The following is a 25,704-nucleotide window of genomic DNA, read 5'->3' as shown; positions in this document are numbered from 1 at the left end:
AACTATATGCCAATAAAATGGACAACGTGGAAGAAATGGACAAATTCTTAGAAAAGTACAACTTTCCAAAACTGAACCAGGAAAAAATGGAAAATCTTAAGAGACCTATCACAAGCACAGAAATTGAAACTGTAATCAGAAATCTTCCAGCAAACAAAAGCCCAGGACCAGATGGCTTCACAGCTGAATTCTACTAAAAATTTAGAGAAGAGCTAACACCTATCCTGCTCAAACTCTTCCAGAAAATTGCAGAGGAAGGTAAACCTCCACTCATTCTATGAGAACACCATCACCCTAATAGCAAAACCTGACAAAGATTCCACACACAAAAAAAAGAAAACTACAGGCCAATATCACTGATGAACATAGATGCAGAAATCCTTAACAAAATTCTAGCAAATAAAATCCAACAACATATTAAAATGATCATACATCATGACCAAGTGGGCTTTATCCCAGGGATGCAAGGATTCTTCAACATCTGCAAATCAATCAATGTAATACACATTAACAACTTGAAAAATAAAAACTATATGATTATCTCAATAGATGCAGAGAAAGCCTTTGACAAATATCAACATCCATTTATGATTTAAAAAAAAAACCCTCCAGAAAGCAAGAATAGAAGGAACATACCTCAACATAATAAATGAAAAACCCACAGCAAACATTATCCTCAATGGTGAAAAATTGAAAGCATTTCCCCTAAAGTCAGGAACAAGACAAGGGTGCCCACTCACAACACTACTATTCAACATAGTTTTGGAAGTTTTGGCCACAGCAATCAGAGCAGAAAAAGAAATAAAAGGAATCCAGATTGGAAAAGAAGTAAAACTCTCACTGCTTGCAGACGACATGATCCTCTACATAGAAAACCCTAAAGACTCCACCAGAAAATTACTAGAGCTAATTAATGAATATAGTAAAGTTGCAGGATATAAAGTCAATACACAGAAATCCCTTGCATTCCTATACACTAACAATAAGAAAACAGAAAGAGAAATTAAGGAAACAATTCCATTCACCATTGCAATGAGAAGAATAAAATACTTAGGAATATATCTACCTAAAGAAACAAAAGACCTATATATAGAAAACTATAAAACACTGGTGAAAGAAATCAAAGAGGACACAAATAGATGGAGAAATATACCATGTTCATGGAATGGAAGATACAATATAGTGAAAATGTGTATACTACCCAAAGCAATCTATAGATTCAATGCAATCCCTATCAAGCTACCAACAGTATTTTTCACAGAACTAGATCAAATAATTTCACAATTTGTATGGAAATACGAAAAACCTCAAATAGCCAAAGCATCTTGAGAAAGAAGAATGGAACTGGAGGAATCAAACTGCCTGACTTCAGGCTCTACTACAGAGCCACAGCATCACGGCAGTATGGTACTGGCACAAAGACAGAAATATAGATCAATGGAACAAAATAGAAAGCCCAGAGATAAATCCACACACCTATGGACACCTTGTCTTTGACAAAGGAGGCAAGAATATACAATGGAGAAATGACAATCTCTTTAACAAGTGGTGCTGGGAAAACTGGCCAACAACTTGTAAAAAAATGAAACTAGAACACTTGCTAACACCATATACAAAAATAAACTCAAAATGGATTAAAGATCTAAATGTAAGGCCAGAAACTATAAAACTCCTAGAGGAAGACATAGGCAAAACACTCTCCGACATAAATCACAGCAGGGTCCTCTATGACCCACTTCCCAGAATATTGGAAATAAAAGTAAAAATAAACAAATGGGACCTAATTAAAATTAAAAGCTTTTCCACAGCAAAGGAAACTATAAGCAAGGTGAAAAGACAGCCTTCAGAATGGGAGAAAATAATAGCAAATGAAGCAACTGACAAACAACTAATCTCAAAAATATACAAGCAACTCCTGCAGCTCAATTCCAGAAAAATAAACGACCCAATCGAGAAATGGGCCAAAGAACTAAACACATTTCTCCAAAGAAGACATACAGATGGCTAACAAACACATGAAAAGATGCTCAACATCACTCATCATCAGAGAAATGCAAATCAAAACCACAATGAGGTACCATCTCATGCCAGTCAGAATGGCTGCTGTCCAAAAGTCTACAAGCAATAAATGCTGGAGAGGGTGTGGAGAAAAGGGAAGCCTCTTACACTGTTGGTGGGAATGCAAACTAGTACAGCCACTATGGAGAACAGTATGGAGATTCATTAAAAAACTGGAAATAGAACTGCCTTATGACCCAGCAATCCCACTGCTGGGCATACACACCAAGGAAACCAGAATTGAAAGAGACACGTGTACCCCAATGTTCATCGCAGCACTGTTTATAATAGCCAGGACATGGAAGCAACCTAGATGTCAATCAGCAGATGAATGGATAAGAAAGCTGTGGTACATATACACAATGGAGTATTAGCCATTAAAAAGAATACATTTGAATCCGTTCTAATGAGGTGGATGAAACTGGAGCCTATTGTACAGAGTGAAGTAAGCCAGAAAGGAAAACACCAATATAGTATAATAACCCATATATATGGAATTTAGAAAGATGGTAACGATAACCCTGTATGTGAGACAGCAAAAGAGACACAGATGTATAGAACAGTCTTTTGGACCCTGTGGGAGACGGCAATGGTGGGATGATTTGGGAGAATGGCATTGAAACATGTATATTATCATATGTGAAATGGATCACCAGTCTAGGTTCTATGCATGATACAGGATGCTTGGGGCTGATGCACTGGGATGACTCAGAGGGATGGGATGCGGAGGGAGGTGGGCGAGGGTTCAGGATGGGGAACATGTGTACACCCATGGCAGATCCATGTCAATGCATGGCAAAACCAATACAATATTGTAAAGTAATTAGCCTCCAAAAAATAATTAATTAATTAATTTTTTTAAAAAGAAAACTAAAAAGTTACATAAAGCTCTTTCTCAGTTTTAAGGTTTTTTCCACCTTTAACTTCTTAAACACGGTGGATATTTATTACATAAAAGAAATACTCAACTTTTTAATGTGATAATAAGATATGGAATTATTTTATGCTAATAAAATTAATTTTCTAATAGTATGTCAAGTTGGTATTTATAGTAATAGTTCCTGGTGTTTAAAAAAAGAAAAAGATTCCATGAGTGACTTCTCTCATGGTCCAGTGGTTAAGACTCTGCGCTTCCAAGGTAGGGGCCACAGGCTCGATCCTTAGTCAGGAAACTAAGATCCTACATGCCATGTAGTACAGCCAAATAAGTTATGAGTTAAGTTTAAAAAAAAGAAAAAGACTCCTTGAGTCCAGTGAGTGTCCCTAACTTTCAGGTGACTCACTGTTTCACTCGGTAGGAAAATTAGTGAGGTGGTTCGTTTTCCAGCAGGTAATATTTTGTGTCCATAAATCAGCTCTGTTGAGGGTTAAGGCCCCAGAGGTGGGCTTCTCTGGAATCAGAGTGCTGGGCCCAGGCAGACTCTGGCAAAGGCAGTAATACTCCCCTGCTAAAGTGTAAGCTCACGGCCTCTCAAACCACTCCTTTGAGAGGCATGCTACCTAATGGGTTGGGTTGTATTCAGTGGGCTGGGAGTTGGCGCAGGGAGCATTAGGAACAGCCTAACGTGAGCTTCTGTTGAAAAACTTTAAAGGTTAGCACCTTCCTTTCCAAGTAATAAAAGTCCTCTGAGATCTCCACAGAGGCGTACGCTGAGAGTATCATTTTAACTCACTCCTATTATTCCCTACTCGATTTGACGAGACAAACATAAAACCCTAGTACCACCTGGATTTTTTAAAACCTTTTCCACACTGCAGTGAAAGTGGAATTGTTTCCCACCAGACGCTGAGCTCTCATTAGGGTGGGTTATATCTCAGAAACCCCTGGAATCTGTGCTTTAATTTTGTACGGTCTCAGAGTTCATTTTTGCTTGGGAGATTAATTTCATCCCTTTCTGGAACTAAGCCCCCTGGTAATCATGTGTTCTTAATTCTCTAGAAATGGGAAGAATTTGATGAAAGCTATGCCTCTCTTGAAAAGGACCTGGAAATTCTTATGTCTACGTTGCCCTCTGTGAGTTTGGTAGAAGAGACGGAGGAAAGATTAGTGGAAAGGATTTCATATTATCAGGTATTTTGCTTCCACTTAAACCATCAAAGTCACGGTCTGAAGCACTTTGTGTTTTTATTGTGTTTTGACTAAAGTGCTTGATTTTGAAGGTGAATGATTTGAATTGAAATGAAATGTTCCTCAAACAACTCACAGGGAGATGTATTTGGGAGAACTGCAGATTTGCTTGTGGGCATCTCTTCGTAACCATGTGCCTGACGTGGGGTCGGGACCTTGGTTTGAGTCCTGACTCTCTCTCATTTAGCACTTTGTCAGCTTTCTGTCCCTAAAGTTCAGTGTCTTTATCTATAGAATGTAGGTAATCAAGCTTGTTCTACCTGTCCCTGGAGGTGGATGTCAGCAGGTGTGGACATGAGCTAAAGTATGAGAAGAACTTTGCGAACTATGGGCCTCTGGACATATTTTTAGTCTTATGACAAGTGAAGCCCTGATTGAACAAAGCCTGTGAGGAAAACAACAGTCTGTTACCTGCCACCAGCATTATAAAGAGACTTCAGACTTGAAATATTTTCTTGTGTGACGTTTGGTATTGTTATGATCGAAGTCTCTGTGTCTCAGATTTCAATGCCATAGAAAAGATACAACCTTAGCATGGTTTTCGAGTGGCACTGAGAATGTGACCTACAAGATAAGAACAGCTTCTAAATATTTTCGACAGACACTTGAAATGCTTAGTTTTTACTTTAGCATGTTTGTGGTCAGAATCTGGTTGTGTGGTTAATTGTGTGTGTGCTATCAAATATCCACTTTAAAACTTCAAAAGCAGGTTTGTTGCCTGACCAGACTGGATGAAAAATGAAAACGTGAATTACTTGGCGGGGTACCACCATTCCTTGGAGGCACTTAGGCTCCTACAAGGAGCATTTTCCAGAGGCTGGAATGCTGTGGTTATGCTCTCTAGGTGTCTTGAAAGTTTCAATTGATCTCTTCACCATCTTCACATATTAAGCCAAACTCAAACATAAATCTGAGTCTTTTGGGACAAGAAGCTGCTCTTTAATTCTTTGTTAGCCTAGGGGTGCAGAAGGTGCCATCTAAACAGCTGAGAGAATGCAGTGGAAAATACAGCTTTTAAACCTCGTGAGGTTAAGAAACAGTTCACATTAGCCAACCGGATAGAAGCCTGATTATTTCTTCAAGAGTCGCTGTATACCTTAAACCAGTGGTCCCCAACATTTTTGGCACCAGAGACCAGTTTCATGGAAGACAATTTTTCCACGGACTGGGTGAGGAGATGGTTTCAATATGATTCAAGCACATTATATTTATTGTGCACTTATTTCTATTATCATTATGTCAGCTCCACTTCAGATCCTCAGCCTTTACATACAGGAGGTTAGGGACCCTTGCCTTAAACTATAACCTGTGTTTCTGTTAAGCTTGAAATATTTTAAAAAATGATATAATTGTTCTAAGACTTTTAGATACATCTGCCAGACTAAAAGAAGACAGATTATCTAGTGAAGCCCGTCTCACTGACAGTGGTCCTAAGGTTGTTATCAGTCTTCTGTGTCATGGGGAAGTTTGTATATATCTTGACTGGGAGACATCTAGGGGCTGGGAATATAGAGTCGGTCAGTTGTGTGACCTCTGGAGTTGAACAGGCTGTGTTCAATGCTGGTTGTCATCTCATGGGCCAAGTGACTAGTGTAGCCTGACTCTCGGGGACAAAATGAGGAAATTAAAACTTCTCAGAGAGGCTCTAAAGATGAAGTGTCTTGCGCTGAAGGCTTAGAAAATTAGAACCATTTATTTTTTTAAACTAACATTGAACAGTTTATTCTAGCCTGCAGACTCAAGCAGGAAGAGGGATTTGCAACTAGAGTGGTAGAAAGGGATTGGAGGTAGAATTTTTAATATTTTTTAAAGGCTTAAGTTAATTGGAAAATGGCAAATGTTCTGTTTGACCATAATTTATTTTTTAAGATTAAATTTAAGTAACTGTCAGGATATGTCATTAAGCTGAACCCAACTGTGGGAGATAATTGCCTTTAGAGAGTTCTCCTCAGGGGATCATCGTATTTGCAGTTTTGAAGAATTTTATTTTTCTTTTCATGAAATTGAATTAGCAGTGTAATGCTTTAATTTATTCTTCTGAAGTCCTCTTTTTTCCTGCTTCTTGAGTCCTTATATTCAGAAGAATCTCACAATGAACTTTTCCCCCTACTATTTGGGTCTAAAGAATAACCCCTACCTACCTAGCCCACAAGGTAAAATGCTTCCAGGGTCCCAGACAAGAGAACAGAAATAAGGGCAGCTGAGTGGATGGATATTTGAGGGCTGGTGGGGAGAGCAGTGGAGGAGAACCCAGCAGAACAGCCTCTTCTAAAGGAGCTTGCTATAATAGATCTTCCTGTTTTCCCAGAGTCACAGGAAATCCTGATTTCTATGTAAAATTTCTTGATTTTCAGAGTAATCCTTAGGTCACACAAACCCTCTGTGCAAGCTCACTGTGCCCTGAAGACTGTCACCGTTTTAGTATCTAGGTGAAAGATTTAAATGATCAGTTCTAAAATCTGTGAATTTTCATTTCCTACTGTATGTATACGTCCATGCAGGAGAAATGCAGTAGACACTCTCGTCATGAAAGATAATAATCCGTTAATTATGCTCAGCCAGACTGCAAGAGTCTTGAGGATTAGGAAAGTATTATAGTTTCTTTTTGTTGTTGTTGAAGTACAGTTGATTTACAATGTTGTGCCAATCTCTGCTGTACAACAAAGTGTTACATACATATATATATTCTTTTTTAATATGTACATATTTTTCCATTATGGTGTATCACAGGATATTGAATATAGTTCCCTGTGCTATACATTAGGAACCTTTTTTATACATTCTAAATATGATAGTTTGCATCTGCCAGTCCCACACTCACAATCCATCTTTCTCTTTCCACCCTGTCCCCCTTGTCAACCACAGATCTATTCTCTCTGTCTGTGAGTCTGTTTCTGTTTTGGACATAGGTTCATTTGTGCTGTATTTTATATTCCACATATAAGTGATACATGGCATTTGTCTTCCTCTTTCCTTCGCTTAGTATGGTTATCTTTAGTTGCAGCCATGTTGCTGCAATTGGCATTATTTCACTCTTTTTTATGGCTGAGTAATATCCCATTGTATATGTGCACCACGTCTTCTTTATCCATTTGTCTGTCGATGGACATTTAGGTTGCTTCCATGTTTTGGCTATTGTGAACATAGCTACTATGAACATGGGGGAAACATATCTTCCCCCCATTATAGTTTTGTCCAGGGATATGCCCAGAAGTATAGTTTTGTCCAGGGATGATATGCCCAGAAGTGGAATTGCTGGATCATTCTATCTTGAGTTTTCTGAGGAACCTCCAAACTGTTTTCCATATTAACTGTGTGTTATTATTTCTTCAGTAGCCTCAATTGTAGGTTTTTCATGAGATATTTCTGAGTTGATTGGCTGATTTAATTTTAAGTAATTCAATCTATGACTTTATTTTTATTAGCAAATAAAAAGAAACATGGATGAGAAGCATGCCCGGCTTTACCAGACTCTGAATGAAGGTAAACAGCTGGTTGCATCCGTAAACTGTCCTGAACTAGAGGGCCAGATTGCAAAACTGGAAGAGCAGTGGTTGTCCCTAAACAAAAAAATTGATCATGAACTACACAGACTACAAACGCTTCTCAAGCATCTGCTCAGGTATGTTTTCTTAGGGATTGATTGGTGTCAGGTTTTGCTGTGGAATAAGACCTCAGAAGGGTTCTGCAGTCAGCCACATTTCACATGTCATCCCCCTGTGGTACAATTTTTGATCATCTAAGGCAGTTGGGTCCCTGTTCCAGGCTAAATGAGATCTAGAGTCTCTTATGTTGGTTCATATGACTCAGGATAATGTGTAATCAGTTTTCTATGGAAACTAGGAGTTATGTTATAAAATTATATATATGTTACCTTTATGTCATGATGTTGCTCTTTCCTACACTCTTCCAAAATTTTTTTACATCTTAAAAATAATTTTAGCTAATGGAATAGTTTGGAAAAGTCTTTGGAGTTCTTCAAAGAATTTTTTTTTTGCTTTAACAGCTCAAATCTTTTATAAAAAATTTTTTTGAAGTATACTTGAGTTACAATGTTGTGTTAATTTCTGGTATATAGCAAAGTGATTCAGTAATATATGTATGTGTTCTTTTTCATATTCTTTTCCATTATGCTTTACTATAGGATAATGAATATAGTTTCCTGTGCTTACAGTAGGATCTTATTGTTTATCTATTTTATATATATTAATAGTATTGTGTTTATGTTAATCTCAAACTCCTAATTTATCCTTCCCCCTCTTTCCCCTTTGGTAATCACAGGGGATTTTGAGAATAAGTTCATTTTTACCGTATTTTAGAATCTTCATGTAAATGATTATCTTATGCTATTTGGCTTTCTCTGTCTGACTTATTTCACTCTTGAACCCCTTGGAGGTAGAAAACACAGAATGTTTAACCTGATTCTCTTCCCTGCCCCTTAGGGGGCTGTCTTAACCTAAAGAAGTTTAGACGTTTACCAGAGGGACAGCATTTTGCTTGGATATTTTCATTCTATCAGATATATTGGCATCCAGTGAACAGCAGTTTGCTGTTATATAACTTATAGTAAATAATAACAGCTTATAATAAATGTTGGTTATATTTTTATTGTACACAAATCTATAGAGAACATTTGATGATTAAAAATAATCTCTTTCCTTACCTGTGAGTTTATTTTGGTATAGCTATCGTAAATTTTTAAAAGAATATTTTAGACTTTAAAATGCCTCTTTGTTCTTGATTAGTCATTATAGAATCATAGAAAATGACAGAAGCATCAGATTTGGGGCCTGGAATGAAACAGAGTATATAATCCTTTAAAAAATATCATGATTTTTTTTTCTGAATACCACAGTTGGTCAACACAAGAAATCATACAGTGAAACAGAAGGAAATTTGCGGGTGTTGGATATTGTTTCTTATTTCCATTCTCTCTCACTTTGCTCCTGTTAGTTATAACAGAGATTCCGATCAGTTAACCAAGTGGTTGGAGTCTTCTCAGCAAACTCTGAACTATTGGAAAGAGCAGTCCCTCAATGTGTCTCAGGACCTGGACACAATCAGAAGCAACATAAACAATTTTTTCGTAAGTTGTAATAGAATATGCTTGAATAATTATTGGTTGACTGTAAATAGCAGGGGAAAATTATGACAGTTGATGTGTTTCGTCTCCATAATCTTTATGTGTGGATAAGGAGTAAGACTTGAGCTAATAGCAGCTGTATTCTTCAGACTTAGAACTATTTGTTTATATTGTTGATTTATATGTTTATAATACTGATAAGGTATATTTTTTAATTGGCCCTATAAAATATATATAAATCTAAAACTTACTCTGACATGGAACATGTTTCATAAGTACAGAAGATATCTCTCCCACCTACTCCATCCCAAAACCTCACAAGATAATCAATTCATAAATGTTAGTTAATAAATACATGGTTTTAAATTGTTCTTACAGAATTGATATTTCCACTGAAATGTTATTGTTCTGTTGTTTTCAAGTCTTTTTTTTTTTTTAAGAAACTGTAGTAACTTTTGTAATATAAATTATACTTCCAAGACCTGTTTGTCTTTTCTCTTAGTCTTTTCTCCACTTTTCATATTTTGTAGCTATCACTCATTTTGATGTTAAAATGAAAATATTTCTTAAATTTACTTGGAAAAAGCTTAAAAGTACACAGGAATATTTTCAAATATTTTAGTTAAAAATTGGTTGCATTTAAATCACTCAGTATGAACTTTGTGCTGTGTTCCATAGTTTCTTTTTAAAGTTGAAATGATTTGGCTATTTTTAAAAACAATAACCCATTAGATTATAAGCCCCTCGAGGGGTAGGAATTTCATCTCTTATGTTCCCCGCCATATATCTAATGCCTAGAACAGTGCCTGACATTTAGGAAAAATGTGTGTGTGCATACATGTGTGAGTGGGTGTATACATATGTGCGTATACATTATAAATATTTACTATTTGAATTCAGTTATCTAGCTTTGAACTCTAACCAGTTATTCTGATTCTTAATTGCTCCATGCCATATTTATATATTAAAAGTCTCTCTTTTTTATTATTTATTTATTTAATTTTGGCTGTGCTGGGTCTTCGTCACTGCACGTGCGCTTTCTCTAGTTGTGGCAAGCAGGGTCCACTCTCTAGTTGTGGTGTGCAGGCTTCTCGTTATGGCAGCTTCTCTTGTTACAGAGCACAGGCTCTAGGGTGCATGGGCTCAGTAGCTGCAGCATGTGGAATCTTTCCAGACCAGGGATCGAACCCATGTCCCCTGCATTAGCAGGCAGACTCTGGACCATCAGGGAAGTCCTTAAATGTTTCTAAATCTTAAAACTGTTTGCTTTTAGGAGTTTTCAAAGGAAGTTGATGAAAAATCCTCCTTGAAGACTGCAGTTCTAAGTACTGGGAACCAACTCCTTCACCTGAAGGAAGCTGATACAGCAACACTGAGAGCTTCTTTGGCACAATTTGAACAAAAATGGACAGTGCTCATAACTCAACTTCCAGACATCCAAGAAAAACTTCACCAGGTAAGTATTCAAAGACCCAGCATTTGAATTAGCATCCATTTGTTAATGCACAACTCTTTTAAAATCAATTCTCTGACTCAATAATTTTCATTGACACCACCTTATTTTTCTCTGGCACCACTGAATATAGATCTTAATTACTGGACTCTCCTCCAGTGGGATCTTTCTTAAGAGAGAAATCAGGCTTAATTACTTTATTTCCCAGTTTATCTGCACCACTGTGTTAGTTTATGTGAAGGTCGTTGTCATTGTTTTGGGGTCACTTATTCTGAGCTTGAATGCTGGGTTTGTTTTCATGAGTAACCTGCATAATTATGTGGCGTGACCTTTTATCAAACTAGATATCATCGTCAGTGAGGCCCTGATTCATTTTGTTAACTGCAGGTAATTAAATAGAAATCATTTTGTTTTTGCAGCTTCAGATGGAGAAATTGCCATCTCGTAAAGCAATCATGGAAATGATTGACTGGATGAACAATGTGGAACATCAAACTGAAGATGAAGACTCCGAGCATTCACTGAGTTCTGCATCTCAAGTTAAAAATCTTCTTCAGAAGTACAAGGTAACTATCTAAAAAAAGCCAGAAGCCATTTCATGAAATAAAGAAGGCAAGTCTGTCAGAAAAGAAATACTGAACAAAGAGACATGTAGAATATAATTTAGAAAGGCTGATTCTATCGGTGGGGAATAGGATGGTGGATGATTCTAAAGAGAGAAGTTAGTATACTTGCTCTTATCCTGCCCAGATTCTTTTGGTAGCTCCCATCACCACAGTACAGAATCCGAGATTTCAACTGGCCTGTCTTTTCCTCTCCAGCCTCATCTCTTCATTTTTCCACATAAACCCTGAACTCTGCCTGAACCAAGTCCTTTGTGGTCCCTTCACTGCTCCTGGGGCTCTCCCACTCATGTTTTTGTATGTGCTGTCCCTTCAGCCTGGGAATTCTAGTGTCCCACTTTTAGCCATAGGAATCTTCTTAGTCATCCTTCCAGAGTCAGTTAAAGTGTCTCCTCATTTGGAAATCTGACTCTCCCAACCAGATCAGTTTAGTTTCCAGGATTAGGTGTCTGCATGGTGCTATCAATAGTTCCTATCACCTGGTATTGTAATTATTGAGTTGGCCAAAAAGTTGGTTCCAGTTTTTCTATCACATCTTATGGAAAAACCAGAATGAACTTTTTGGCCAACCCAGTGTTTCCTTCCTTGCCCATCTCCCCACCTTAACTTCACTTCTTGAGAGCAGGAGCTTCTCCTTTCTCTTCCCAAAACAGCACAGCTAGCACAATACCTGGCATCCAATAGGTATTAAGTAAATGTCCCTGGGATAAGAGAATGCGTAAGGAAAAATTGATGTCCTTCTACAAATAGATAGGAATGTGGACTTCTCCGTGATATTCAATTTCAAGTAGATTTAACTAACATTTAACAAGCCACATGCAAATACTTACTGTGTGCCAGCAAGGTGTTTACCACTAGGAACACAGAGATGAATGAAGACTCTGGTCATTGCTTCCTAAGACCTCATAGGCTAATAGATCTAGCCTCTGGTCCAGTAAAGCCCCTGCCTGCCAGTGCAGGAGATGGAGGCGATGTGGGTTCAATCCCTGGGTCAGGAAGATCCCCTGGAGGAGGAAATGGCAACCCACTCCAATGTTCTTGCCTGAAGAATCCCAATGACAGAGGAGCCTGGCAGGCTACAGTCCATAGGGTTGCAAAGAGTCAGATACAACTGAAGTGATTTAGGACAGGCAGAAAATGAATGGCTTAAACACAAACCAAGATATTAGTAAGGATTTTCTTTTTAACTCCTATCCCATCCTAACTTCAGTGAGTAGTAGAATCTGTAGAGGGACTATGTGTATTTTTCTGACAGGCCATAGCAACCTAGCACATAACTTGGTTTCCCCCCTAGATGTCTCCAAAGGAGGTGCTCGAACTTGCCAGGATAAACCCAACAAGTATTGGTCTTGAAAGAAACATGCTTGGCCCTAGGAGGGTTTAAGATTGCTCTAGAACTTAAAGTCATCCAAATTTGGAGGCTCCCGAGACAGTCCCCAGGGAAACAGAGAAGCTGCCTAAACTGGCACAGTTCTTTAAAGTTGTCCTGGGTTTTCTGAGAGTTTTAACTTCAGGCTTCCCACCTGGTCATTTCCACGAGCCCACAGAATGACTCTGAATTCCAGTGTAGCTCTCAGGAAACCTCTTACAGGAACCCCTGGGCAGATCTTTGGTCTTGATTTTGGTTGCTATGATTCTAATACCATTCATGGTGCCATCTTTGATTTTTCAGTCTGTCTGAAAGCCGTGAGTCTCTGTTCCAGAAATGTGTAATTGCCAATAAGGCTCTCCACTCAAAGCAGACACCTGGTGGGGTTGGGGAGGGGTAAAATGTAAGTCCGGACAGGGGCCCCTTGATGACCCAGTGGCAGCCTGGGGCCCCCTACAGCACAACAAAGGGGAGGTCCAGTTCCTCTAACCTATTTCAGTTTGGGCGTTGGCGGTTTAATTTTGTTTTCTTTGTTTTAGGCGTTTAGAATGGAAATGGACTATAGACAATGGATAGTTGACTTTGTAAACCAGTCATTACTTCAGTTAAGCACTTGTGATGTAGAAAGTAAGCGCTATGAGAGAACAGAGTTTGCAGAGCACCTGGGAGAGATGAACCGCCAGTGGCAACGGGTCCACGGAGCCCTGAATGGCAAGGTGAGCTCATGGTCACAGTTTGATGTATGATTTGGCCTTCGTAAAATTCCACTTTCTGAAAAATTTAAAGAGACATTTATGAGTCTTCCCTAGTGGTCCAGTGGTTACGAGTCCCTGCTTCCACTGCAAGGAGTGCAGATCCAATCCCTTGTCAGGGAATTAAAATCTTGCCTGCTGCACAGAGTGGCCAAAAATAAATAAATAAACTAAAAATAAATAAATAAATGGACATTTGTGTGGTTAACTTACAGTCAAACCTAATAATCATCTCAATTCTAGCCCCGTTTAAATCCAGAGCGTCAGCATTCTCCATTGGTGCATTTAAGAGTGGGACATTGAATTAGGCAAGTGAAGAGGAGACATGTTATTTAGGAAGATGTCAGGTATTGCATGAGGCTACTAAATGGTCAGAGGTTTTGACATTTTCTTTGAAAGTAGATGTTCAAAAGCAGCAAAGGCTATTTCAGATTTAGAAGGACTATAAAAAGGAAGAAAAATGTATATGACTTACTGTTAGATTTTTATTCCATGACTGAAAAGACTAAGGAAACCTACTCTTGGGAAAATATTTAATATTCATATATAATAGTGAAATTGGTTGATTTCTTTGTTGTGTACAAAATGCATACAAATAGATTTATACAATTAAGTACATGAATGAACAAAGAACATGAACAGATAATTTACAGAAGAAAAAATTATAATTAGCAAATAAACATGGAAAGGTTACAGCTTTGACAACTGAAATAAATATTAATAACATTATATACTTACTAAACTAGAACAAGATAAAGATAAAAGCCCAAAGCTTTCGCATTCATACTTTGCAGATAATGGCTTCAATACGTTTTTGGAAAGCCTTCAGAAAATTTCAAGAACCATAATCATCATCTTACTTCTTAAAACAGCAATCCACTTCTTATACATTTATCTAAAGTAGATAGTCCTTCGAAAAGGAACAGATATGTTCACAGAGTATTCAACATTACTTATTCTGGTGAAAAATGTAGACTGCTTGAATTTCCAACTTGAGAGAAATATTAATAATTAATCATATGGTGTCCATTTGATGAGATATCGGGCAGCCTTTTAAGTGAATGCAAGTCATGCCACAGCAAGTGCCTGTGGCATATGAAAAGGAGTATTAAACTTTATATGTACTGTGATTGTAACCTCACAAACATTGTGAGCATTAGAAATGAGAAGAATCACAGACTGAAAAAATACTACTTTATTAAGTTGATGCATTGTTTGTGATATTCTTTATACTGACAGTTTTTAAGTGAGTCTACTAAAGAGAGTCTGGAAAAAAGAATATTTTCTTAAGCTTTGCATATATCAATAGATGATGCAGTGAAAAAATATTGAGTGTTAGCAACATGAGTCTGTTTCCCAAAGATACTGTGGCACTCCAGAACAGCCAGTATTCTTAGCAGGTTAGTTTTCATTTCGAATGTCAGATTTTTTTAAAAAGGAGATTGTAATTCTTATCTTCCCAGTTTATATGAATCTTTATTCTAAAAATTATTGGGAAATCTTATGCAAAATGTTAGAAACATGAGAGGAAACAAAAGTATCCTCTGAAAAATATCATGACATTCACATTTTAAAGTACGTAGTTGAAAATGAGAAAATTTTATTTTCTTATTCATAACTGGTAGATACAACATTTAGAACAACTTTTGGAAAGTATCACTGAGAATGAAAACAAAATACAGATTCTGAACAACTGGATGGAGGCCCAAGAGGAGAGACTGAAAACTTTACAAAAACCTGAAAGTGTGATCTCGGTACAGAAGACGCTCCTGGATTATCAGGTGAGAAGGTGCATAGCTCGGGATGTTAGCTACCTCTCCTCCCCCAGGGAGCAACTCAAGCTGCTGCAGTTTCTCAGGGTTCTCCTCCAACCCCCAGGTCCTTACTTTCTTATATAAATTAGAGACGTGTCCATGTGTTTTACAGAATTGCAAAATGTTTTTTTTTTTTTTTTATCAGAAAAAGGTATTTTCATGGTTATTGCGGTTCTTAGGAGATTTGAAAGTTATTCTTAAGAAGAAAATGTTGGGAGTTCCCTCGCAGTCCAGTGGTTGGGTGGTTGGGATTTGGTGCTTTCTCTGCTGTGGCCTGGGTTGACTCCCTGGTAGGAGAACTGAGATCCCACAAGCCGCATGGTGTGGCCAAAATTTAAAAAAAAAAAAAAAAAAGTTGCAAGGGCATTTTGATTTAGATGTTTTCCAATATTTGTGTTTTTATTAATTTATCTACTGTTTACAAAATTATTCTGTCTCTGTGACTTTTATTATTTCCTTCTGTTTCTTCAGAGGAAAATGGTTTTCTTTTACCTACTGTGTAATGTGTTCTAAAAGGGGTGCTTTTCCCTTGGAGACCCTGTCTAAGTCCCATTTGGACTGGAGCGTGTTGGCTGTGCCCTTTTCTCATTCAGTCATCATTCTCCGGGGCACTCAGTCTTTCCGGTCCCTCCCCCTTCCTCTCCACTGCCCTGATTGTGTCACTCCTCTTGGGAGCTGTCCCCAGGTTCCTCGACTTCTGCACCGCCTACACAAAGACATGACCCCCCTCACTGTTGGGTGGAAAGTCAGCTCAGACCCGAATTCTACTTAGAAGGTTACAAAATGATACTCGATAGAATATGGGTGGCAACACCACCGTATGGCGGTGTTCATTTTCAGATGGTCTATCCCATTTCCGACTACCCACTAGCCATTTCCCCTTTGTTGTTTGCCGTTGTGTCATCTCGGACTCTTTCATGACCCCATGGATGGTAGCCTGCCAGGCTCCTCTGTCCATGAGATTTTCCAGTCAGGAATTCTGAAACAGGTTGCCATTTCCTCACATACAACTCCTAACTGGAAACTCAGTCCTATAGCACCCCCAACAGGCCACCCTGGTTTTACTGGAGTTCTAAGTTATTCGTGCCTGGGATGTCATCACCATTTTCCAGATGAGAAAATGCAGGTTGGGCGTTTGATGACTTTTTGCTTGGTCCAATAGCCAGTACAAGGCAGATATGGAATGGAGACTATATCTCCTAGACTCTTTCTCCCATTCCATGTTGATAAGGGCTTGCTACCTAGACTCTTCTAAAGTCTAGAGCCACATAATAATGGAAATATTTGTAAAAATTCATCCTGTAATTGTGTAAATTCATATTGTAAAATTTCATTGTAAAAATTGAGTGGCAAATGATTAAAATGTCTTTTGTGTAATGTTATTATATATTCTAATGGCATTTTTACTTGAAAAGTGCAAACTCCTCTTACCCTTATTAATTATTTTGTTGCACATATGAAATTAATTGCACATTAATTAATTAATGTGCAATTAATTAATATTGCACATATGAAAACCTTTTCCCTCTGGCCTTTCCAGGATATAGAAAATCAACTTGCAATTAAATCCAAAGCACTGGATGAGTTGCGACAAAATTACCTGACTTTGGAGAGTGGGACAGTGCCATTGTTGGAAGACACAGCATCCAAAATTGATGAACTATTTCAAAAGAGAAACAATGTTATGAATCAGGTACTGGAATTCATTCAAAGTGTACCATTTCTTTTCAGATATCCTTCTTTTATCTTATTTGTTGTTTATTGGTAAATACTTGCTTTATACCAAAACCTGAAAAATTGCTGAGAAAAATACTGAAGTGAAGTACAGAAACATATTTTAAATCTCATGGTTTTTTTTTTTTTTCCCCCTTCACTGGATAATTAGAGGCAAAATCACCAAATTCCCACATCTCTGGCAAGCTTGAAGTTCACTTGGTTATCTTTGTTTTGTCTAATATACTAATACACTCAAAAGTGTCTCCAGCCTACCTCCCAAACCCTACAGAGCAGCTGGCATTGTCTGCTGGTCAGATATACAGGAACAGCCATGAAGAAGCAGCTCAGATTGCCCACTCCCAGGGAGACACCCCGGGGGTGGTAGGGTGTGGTTCTGTCCCATGTAGCCTCCATTAAGCTGGAAGCATGGTCAGCATAGGAGAACCTCCAGAGGTGGGGAGAAATGGCATGTGGTGAAGAGAAAGCGTAGAAGAGTGTGGACGACATCTGCTGATTGTATCAAAGGCGTGTCAAAGTCTCATTTACGCCTTCCAGGGGAAGAGCACCAAGAGAAAAAGGACAGTCATCCTCAGGCTCTTCACCTTTGACATCTCCCTACAATTGGAGGGAGAGACTGTAAACAGTAGCCTATTATAAGTGTGTCCTTGTTTCCCAGAGTCCTTATTGTGGATTATTTGTCATTTACTGAAATCTACTTTCAAACATTTGTTTCAAGAGAGAATTGGGCGTAACCTGTAAAAATGAAATCCATAGGTAACCTTCAGCCTCATTCCTCCCCCAGAACTCAGGCAGGAAAGTAGGGATGAGCTTAACATATCTTCTGTGAGTCATTTGTTAACATATCTTTTGTGAGGCTCTATGCTCACTGCCAAGGGTACAGTGATAAACAAGAAAATAAATGGTTCTTACCCTCAAAATGCTTCAGAAGGATACCTGTAATAAAAGGATGGAATAACAAGTATTGACATGGAGATGAAGACATTGAAACCTCTTACACTGCTGAGACTGTGTGTAGGTTTCTTCCACAAATGTATGCTTTTCAGTTATCTTGGGTATATACCTAAGATAGAATCAGTGGGTCATATGGTAACTCTACATAGCATTTAACTTTCTGAGGGACTGGCAAATGTTTCCATAGAGGCTGCACACCTTTATGTTTTCATCGCAATGTATGAGGGTTCCAATTTTTCCCTGGTCTCGCCAACATTAGTTTTTATCGAACTTTGAGGATAGCCCTTCTAGTGGCTGTGAAGTGGTACCTTGTGGTTTTGATTTATATTTCTCTAATGATTGTGAATGTTGTGTGTCTTTTCATATGCTTGTTGGTCACTTGTATATATTCTTTAGAGAGATGTCTCTTCAATCCCTTGTCTATTTTTTAGTTGGTTGTCTTTTTATTGTTGCGATATAAGTGTTCTTCTCTACATAATACATAAAAATTTTTACACTCACACAATTCTCAGTTGTGTCAGGAATCATTTAAATGCTTCAAATTTCAACTTTTTATAATTACCAAAACACATTGAAGGATACAATACAGACACCATTGCATCTCCTCCCACTTTGCACTTACTCATCATTTTGGCCAAGCATGTTCCCCTTCAATTTGTACCTGCTCTGCAGGAGTAACCAGACTTAAGTGCCAGTTAACCCAGGGAACTCTTTACATTTATAATGCTTTATAGTTTGCAGACCATTTTCACAAACACTACTTCTTTCTTTATATTTTCTTTTATCTGTTCTGTGGATGAAAAAGCAGACTTAAGGATTAAATACCTTGCCCAAGGTCAGAAAGTTAACAGGGTGTCACTGAAATGTGAAATCTCAGATTCTGATTCCTCACTCAGTGTTTTCTCCCTCGTCTGCCCCTCTGTAGGCTGAACTCTCTCCATGCTGATCCTTCTGGTCTCAGAGCTCTTTTCCATTCACCTATTCTAAAACTTAACCTTTGATATTTCTTGTTCACTTACCCACTTTCAGTGAATCATCAAAGCTCCACTCTGAAATTAAAATACCTAACTTGGATACAGTGGTAGAGTCCTTAGAAGAGAAAAAAAAAAAGAGATGAGCGAGCCTCTTGTTGATTTCCTAAATGTGTTTCTACTTTTTTGTATAGGTCAAGGAGCTCAAGACCTCCATGCAGTCTGTTTTACAGGAGTGGAAAATCTATGATAAACTCTATGATGAAGTGAATATGATGACAATCCGATTCTGGTACTGCATGGAACACAGCAAGCCTGTGGTTTTATCATTAGAGGCCTTAAGGTGCCAGGTGCAGAACCTTCAGGTAAATTAACCAGATCGTAGCACAGTGCATTATTGGCAGAAAATCTCCAGGGGAAGAAAGCATAGATGTGACACAGTTGCTGTTATGTTTTCCACAGAGAAACATGAAACAGTATTTTAAACAGCAGCATCAAAAGTAAAACTTGTAATTTCAAAATGAATTACATGAACCCAATGAGTGAAACTTTGTAAATACATATTGTGAATTTTTCTTCATCTTTCATGTTCGTATTATTTCACAATTTAAAGATTTTGGTTTGGGGGTGTTGGTTTTTTTTTTTTTTTTTCAAGTATACAATTTTACGTTCTAGCCTCAAATGAAAGAATACCTTCTTGGTTTTCTTCATATTTCTAATAATTTACGGCTGTCCTATTAAGGTTTGAGTGTTAATATTATTGTGATATGTTGGCAAGTGTCTCTGGTTGAGGCCAGTTCATTCTGAAGCTGACATACCTGCTCTGTCCTCCTAGACTCTTCAAGATGAAGCTGAGAGCAGTGAAGGGAGTTGGAAGAAACTCCAGGAGGTGATTGGAAAACTCAAAGAGTACTGCCCCTCCGTTGCTGAAATAATTCAAGAGAAATGCCAAAATACTCACACAAGGTATGCTTCAAGATGCAACTTGAATGATAGAGCAGATTTTTTTATCTTCTTAAAAAAGATGAATAAGAGTTTTTCATCTTATTAAGCCTTCTTAATCATCTGAGGCAACTGGTTTCATACTATTCTGGTCTCTCCTGCTTGGAAGGATCTAGTTCATGTAAGATTTGGTGCTGTGAAGGCTATTGTACTTGCCTTGTACAAGTGTTTGGTATAATCAGTCTAGAACTAAGTACAGCCCTGGTATAGCCACTTTCAGAGCATAGAGGCTAAATGCCCGATGAGATCCTCACAGGCACTAAAAAAGCAGGCAGAAACAGACTGTGAAGGGTGGCCAGAAGGGCAACCTGTCTTACAGAAACATTATAAGGTGGAAGAAAGTGGATGTTAGAGTACCTCTCAGGAGATATTTGTGAGATTCAGAGGGATTCTTTGATGACCTGCTTATGATTGAAAGTTCCCTCTAAGGAGGGTGGCCCTGCTTAATTCTGAGGCTTTTGCTGTATGGGGTATGAAAGTTGGCTCAAAGCTGATTTGCACCAGACAGTGTTGATGTGACCCTCAGTGATCTTCTCCATCCTTCCTCCATATACATTCAGCCTCTCCTATGAACCAACTTGGAACAAGTGTTGAATAAGCGACACCACATTTATGCACCTACAGTGGTGTCCTGAGCCCTTGATCCAGTCTTTAGTGGAAGGAGGGGGAGAAGGGAGGGTAAAGAGGAATGCAGACACGTATCTGATTTCACATACAGTATTGGGACCACCCTCAAAACATTTGGTGGTGGTGCAGGTTGCTATTAAAGGGGTTGGGTTGTCACCACTGCACAGACTCATTCAATTGTTAATACAAGAATATATGAGCAGTCATATTGAAAAAGACTGAAGAAAATTATCTCTAGACTACTGAGATATCAGGTGATTTTTTTTTTTTTTTACTTCCTCTGTATAGATACGTGGGTAGATAGGTAGATAATCTCAATATAGGTGTGGATAGATTTAAACATACATGTTTTGTGGAGGGTTATGAGCATATGTTGTACTTATAATTGGATGAAATCTTATTTTTAAAACGGATGGTTTTGAGAAAATTTGTGACATACATAAAAGTAAAGCAATTATGCCCTTTTTTACCTTTTCCACCCATTTAGTGGGGTCACTGATATTGTGAAACGATCATTCTCACTTGCTTCGGGTGAGAATGTAAATATTATAATGTTTTCAGAAAGCAGCTTGAACATATACCTATAACCTTAAAAATATTTACATATTTATATTCTTTGACCCAGTAATTCTCTTTAAAAAATCTAGTGTAAAACCAATATCTTTAAATACAGGAAAAAAACCTTTGAATAAAGTTGTATCTGAGTGTTATATTTGGAAGCAAAAATTGAAAATTACTTCAATATTCATACTGAATTGGAATTTGGCAATTAAAAAACAGACCATTTATAGACCATTATGTACATCCATTTAAAATTAGGCTTATTTTTTTGTTAATAACATGGCAAAAATTTTTTAAGTAGGAAAGGAAGGCAAAATGTTACAGTCCATATTATGGATTAAAAACAAATTTTTAATTTCTACCTTTTTTTTAACTTTTCAATTTTAATAAAATGAAAAATGTATTATAGAAAATGTTTTTCTTATTACGATTTTTAGTTTTTGTAACAGTTTGACAGTACATCTGAGATCCAAAAAATTTCATACAACCAATGAATGCACCAGCCCCACAAAATTAGCTAATTTTCATGGATGCAAGAATACTTTTATTATTTGCCATTGTTCATAATTTGGAGAAGGAAATAGCAACCCACTCCAGTATTCTTGCCTAGAAAATCCCATGGACAGAGGAGCCTGGTGGGCTGCTGTCCATAGGGTCACACAGAATCTGACACAACTGAAGCAACTTAGCATGCATGCATGCATTAGAGAAGGAAATGGAAACCCACTCCAGTGTTCTTGCCTGGAAAATCCCAGAGACAGAGAAGCCTGGTGGGCTGCCCTCTATGGGGTTGCACAGAGTCGGACATGACTGCAGTGACTTAGCAGCAGCAGCATAATTTGGTGGTATCTACTCTAAAAGTGAGATATCTAACTAGGTTTCATCAACAGCTATAGTTATGTTCACCTGGAATCCAAAGGTGATTTTATTTTTTAGCCTGGTCCTCATGGAGACCAGCTATGTAAATCAGGGGCCTGAGTACGCCACTGCTGCCTGCCCTCATAGAAAGTGTGCTAGCATCCTTTGAAGGGTACAGCTGGGAACAATTTTCTCATATGATTAAGATCAGTTTGCACCAAGTAAGTAACTTTCTGCTGCAAATCAGCCTAAGTAGTAAGAGAATATACAGGAATTAACATTCCTTTAAAGAACAAAATATTATCAAGTACCAGGTAATATCTGCCATTTTTTTCTCTCAATTCACAAAGAAATTAGTCCTATAACAAAGCATATGACTACAAAACAGTAAAATGTTAGAAAATGTAGAACATAGTAGAAAATAAGTACCCTTTGCTGAGAAGTAGAAAAGTATATTTTTTTCATTTCTACTTTTATATGAGGAACCTATTACTTTTATAATTAGAAAATAAATTTGACATAAATACATTTTAAATAAGGCCTATCTAAAGACCTCCTTTATGAAATAAGAGCCCTTCTCATGTGGAGAAATTTTCATCAGTTTGGTACTTTTTCTCACCTTTGCCTAAGAGATGTTCATAATACAATAGATATTTCCTGCCAGTCACAAATTTTGCAGATTTTGTTGAGAATTATAAAGTCAATGAAGTATCCTAACTTGGAATTCTGTTGGAATTCTGTTTATTATACTGATGATAGCATTCATTTTGAAAAGGCATTGAACAGTGTCTTGTTAATTCATCTGCTGGTAGCTTAACAGATAGAACATGCATTTGCTTTTGCTGCAAAGGAAGAGATGGATGGGGTTCCTGTTTCTTATTTTGCCCTGACAGGTGGACTCAGGTAAACCAAGACGTCGCAGACCAGTTGCAGAGGGCCCAGAGCCTGCTACAACTCTGGCAGGCGTGTAACAGTGCTCACGCGGAAGCTGCAGCAAGGCTGGAGCCGCAGGAGAGAAAGTACCAACAGATCGCAAACATCAACACATCTGGGAACAACCTGGCAGAGGTCCTGCCCCCGGCCCTGCAGGATGCAAAGGTAGGCCTACGGGGAAAACCAAGGGCGAGACAGTCTGATGGACAGGGCCATGACCCAGGGAGTAGCCAGACCACAGGGAGGGAGGGGCAGGAAAGGTCTGCGAGCAGCCCATGGAGGACACAGGCAAGGCAGGGACGGGTGGGCTTGGGAGAGCCAGGTAATGGCTCACAGGTGAGGGTCAGGCAGCTGGTAGCTGAGTCAAGGGCACCTGACCACCTCCTTCCAAGTTTCCTCTTTCACTCTAGCAGGTAACTTTCTAAGGCAGAAGCCTCGTACAAAGTCTCCAATTAAAGCAGAAGTATATCAGCTGAATGTGGGCATCTAAGAAGTAGATATTGAATCTCTTGATTTAGAAAGAATCATAGATTCGCCCCCGTGTTAATAAGGCTTTTCTTATTCTGTGGAAATAATGATTTTTAGACTAATATTTAAAGAGTTATATACTTTTCTCTGTGGTTTTATTCTATTATGTTAATGAATGGCTATAAATACTTTCTAATGTTAGATTAGGTGACCAGATACATTTTGTATCTTTTGATACTATAGGTCAAATAAAGAAATATCAATTAGAGATAAGAATTCAACAGATATGAATCACATTTCTGATCAACTCCTACCTAATCTGTTGTTTAAAAAAACAAAACAAAACAGAAATTCACTTAGATGCAATATTTCCAAAATCAGTCCTAAAATTGGCTTGGTCAGTGAGATTCCACGCTCCCTGCATATGAATCCATTTATGTTACAAAGTCTCAGACAGAGAAAAGGGTTGGATCGATCCTTTAAATGCCTTAAAGCAGATCCCTAAAATGTTCGATGATTAGAAATAGAACTTGTAAGACTCTACCAAAGTCATCTTCAGTTTCTATGAACTAGAAGCGCCCCAGCTTTATTTATCCGTGGTCACTTTTAGCTCTGAACTGACAAATTTGAAACTAGCACCAGTGATATACATCACATAAATAAGCATTCAGCTTTTTTGGCTCTTTAAAATAAACAGTAGGGCCTTCCCTGGTGGTCCACTGTATAAGACTGCACTCCCAATGCAGGGGTCTCAGGTTTGATCCCTATTCAGGGAACTAGATCACACATGCCATGACTAAAGATCTACATGCCATAACTGAGACCTGGTGCAGCCAAATAATAAACAAAATAAACAGGAAAAAAAAAAAAGCCATACCCACAATTTCAGAGCAGAAATTCTTCTAGATGTTGGTGGAGTGGCACGAGGTGGGGATTTGTTCTGGGAAAGGAAGAGGAATGTTTTACAATCACTTTTTCTCCTCCAGGAGCTGCAGTGTGAGGTGCAGAAGACAAAAGAGGCCTTTCTCCAAAATTCCACTCTCCTGGATCGACTCCCACAACCTGCAGAGCCCAACGCCCATGTGCTCCTGTCTGGTCAAATGCACTCCCTCCAGAGAGCTTCCTACCTGGAAAAGATGCTGCTTGGGAAAACAAATGAATTTGAGGTTCTTCTTATTTTTTCCTTTCAAGTGATAGTCTTGGACACTTATACAATCTGCACAGTTCCTAGTATCTTGTGAAGTGATAGTTATCAGTGCTTTGTGGGCTGCACATTAGGGAAACAACAAAATAAAGACGCCCTGAACATATCTACCATTTGACACGATTCTGCAGTTATGTGATTCTTCAATCATATTTCTTCTTTATTGAACATGTTAAAGTGATATAGTTTATATACTGTTCAGATCACACAGTATTTGAATCTTCAGGTGGGGTAATTGAGTCATAGAATGGCTGCTTTAAGCATGGCCATTTGTGGTATGTTTTATTCTCTTTGAAAAGCCTTTAGTTCATGAACTCTCAAAAAGATGAACAGAAGGCCACGGAGCTCCAGTATCACACAGCGGGGAAATCACTTAACTAGCAGGACTCTTCTATATGGCCCTGTCAAGCAGGTGGTCTGTTCACCCCTGTGAAGGCTTAGTACTTTACCGAAGGCACAAAGTAAATATCAGAGATGTTCTGGATAGTCGAGATAATGAGCTGGTGATGAACTCCTTAGGGCTGGAAACAACGTGAACTTTTATCACAAGGCTGTGCTTGCTTCTGTTGTAGATGCACATGAAAATTGTTTCTGATGAAAACTTCTCTTGTTCTAGTTTGTTCTATCACAATTCAAGGATTTTGGGGACCGGTTGGAATCTTTAAAAGGTCTCATTACACATGAAGAAGAGAATTTGGATAAACTCTACCAGCAAGAAAAAGAAGGAAATCCTGACTTATTCCTGGTATTGCCAATGTTTGTGACTTCTAGGGGCTCAGGCTCACCATAGGATAAAAAATAAGCGACTTACTGTAAAGAATTTATGTGCATCCTAACCCTTGAACAACAGTCACTAATGTGTCATTCATTCTTGTCCTGTTTTCCCTAGTGTTTAGAAAAGTATGACAACAGAGATCTATTTTATTTTTTTACACTTTAAATATATACAATTTATTTCTCAATTATTTCCCTTTTTAATTTTTAAATTTATAATATAATTTTTAAAGATTACTTTCCATATACAGTTTTTACAAATATTGGCTGTATTCCCCATGTTGTACAATATATCCTAGAATCTATCTTAAACCCAATAGTTGTACCTCTCCCGCCTC

At 38.1% G+C, this 25,704-nt stretch overlaps 1 protein-coding gene across 7 annotated transcripts in view; it reads left to right on the top strand.

Annotated features, from left to right (window-relative positions):
- SYNE2 (spectrin repeat containing nuclear envelope protein 2) overlaps window positions 1–25,704 on the top strand; it is a 323,973-nt gene that overhangs the window by 240,072 nt on the left and 58,197 nt on the right. For all 7 annotated transcript variants that reach the window (XM_040226258.1, XM_040226261.1, XM_040226260.1 and 4 more), the window contains 13 exons: window positions 3,998–4,129; window positions 7,612–7,808; window positions 9,140–9,272; window positions 10,543–10,725; window positions 11,142–11,288; window positions 13,254–13,430; window positions 15,092–15,247; window positions 16,821–16,973; window positions 19,134–19,304; window positions 19,775–19,905; window positions 22,881–23,085; window positions 24,375–24,554; window positions 25,209–25,337. In XM_040226258.1, the coding sequence (XP_040082192.1) occupies window positions 3,998–4,129; window positions 7,612–7,808; window positions 9,140–9,272; window positions 10,543–10,725; window positions 11,142–11,288; window positions 13,254–13,430; window positions 15,092–15,247; window positions 16,821–16,973; window positions 19,134–19,304; window positions 19,775–19,905; window positions 22,881–23,085; window positions 24,375–24,554; window positions 25,209–25,337 (2,094 nt within the window). The remainder of the gene's footprint in view (window positions 1–3,997; window positions 4,130–7,611; window positions 7,809–9,139; window positions 9,273–10,542; window positions 10,726–11,141; window positions 11,289–13,253; window positions 13,431–15,091; window positions 15,248–16,820; window positions 16,974–19,133; window positions 19,305–19,774; window positions 19,906–22,880; window positions 23,086–24,374; window positions 24,555–25,208; window positions 25,338–25,704) is intronic.

This window comes from Oryx dammah, unplaced genomic scaffold, assembly GCF_014754425.2.
Source record: "Oryx dammah isolate SB20612 unplaced genomic scaffold, SCBI_Odam_1.1 HiC_scaffold_26, whole genome shotgun sequence".
NCBI lineage: Eukaryota > Metazoa > Chordata > Mammalia > Artiodactyla > Bovidae > Oryx > Oryx dammah.
The sequence above is the reverse complement of the archived record's forward strand: the minus strand, read 5'-3'. Positions and strand labels throughout refer to the sequence as shown.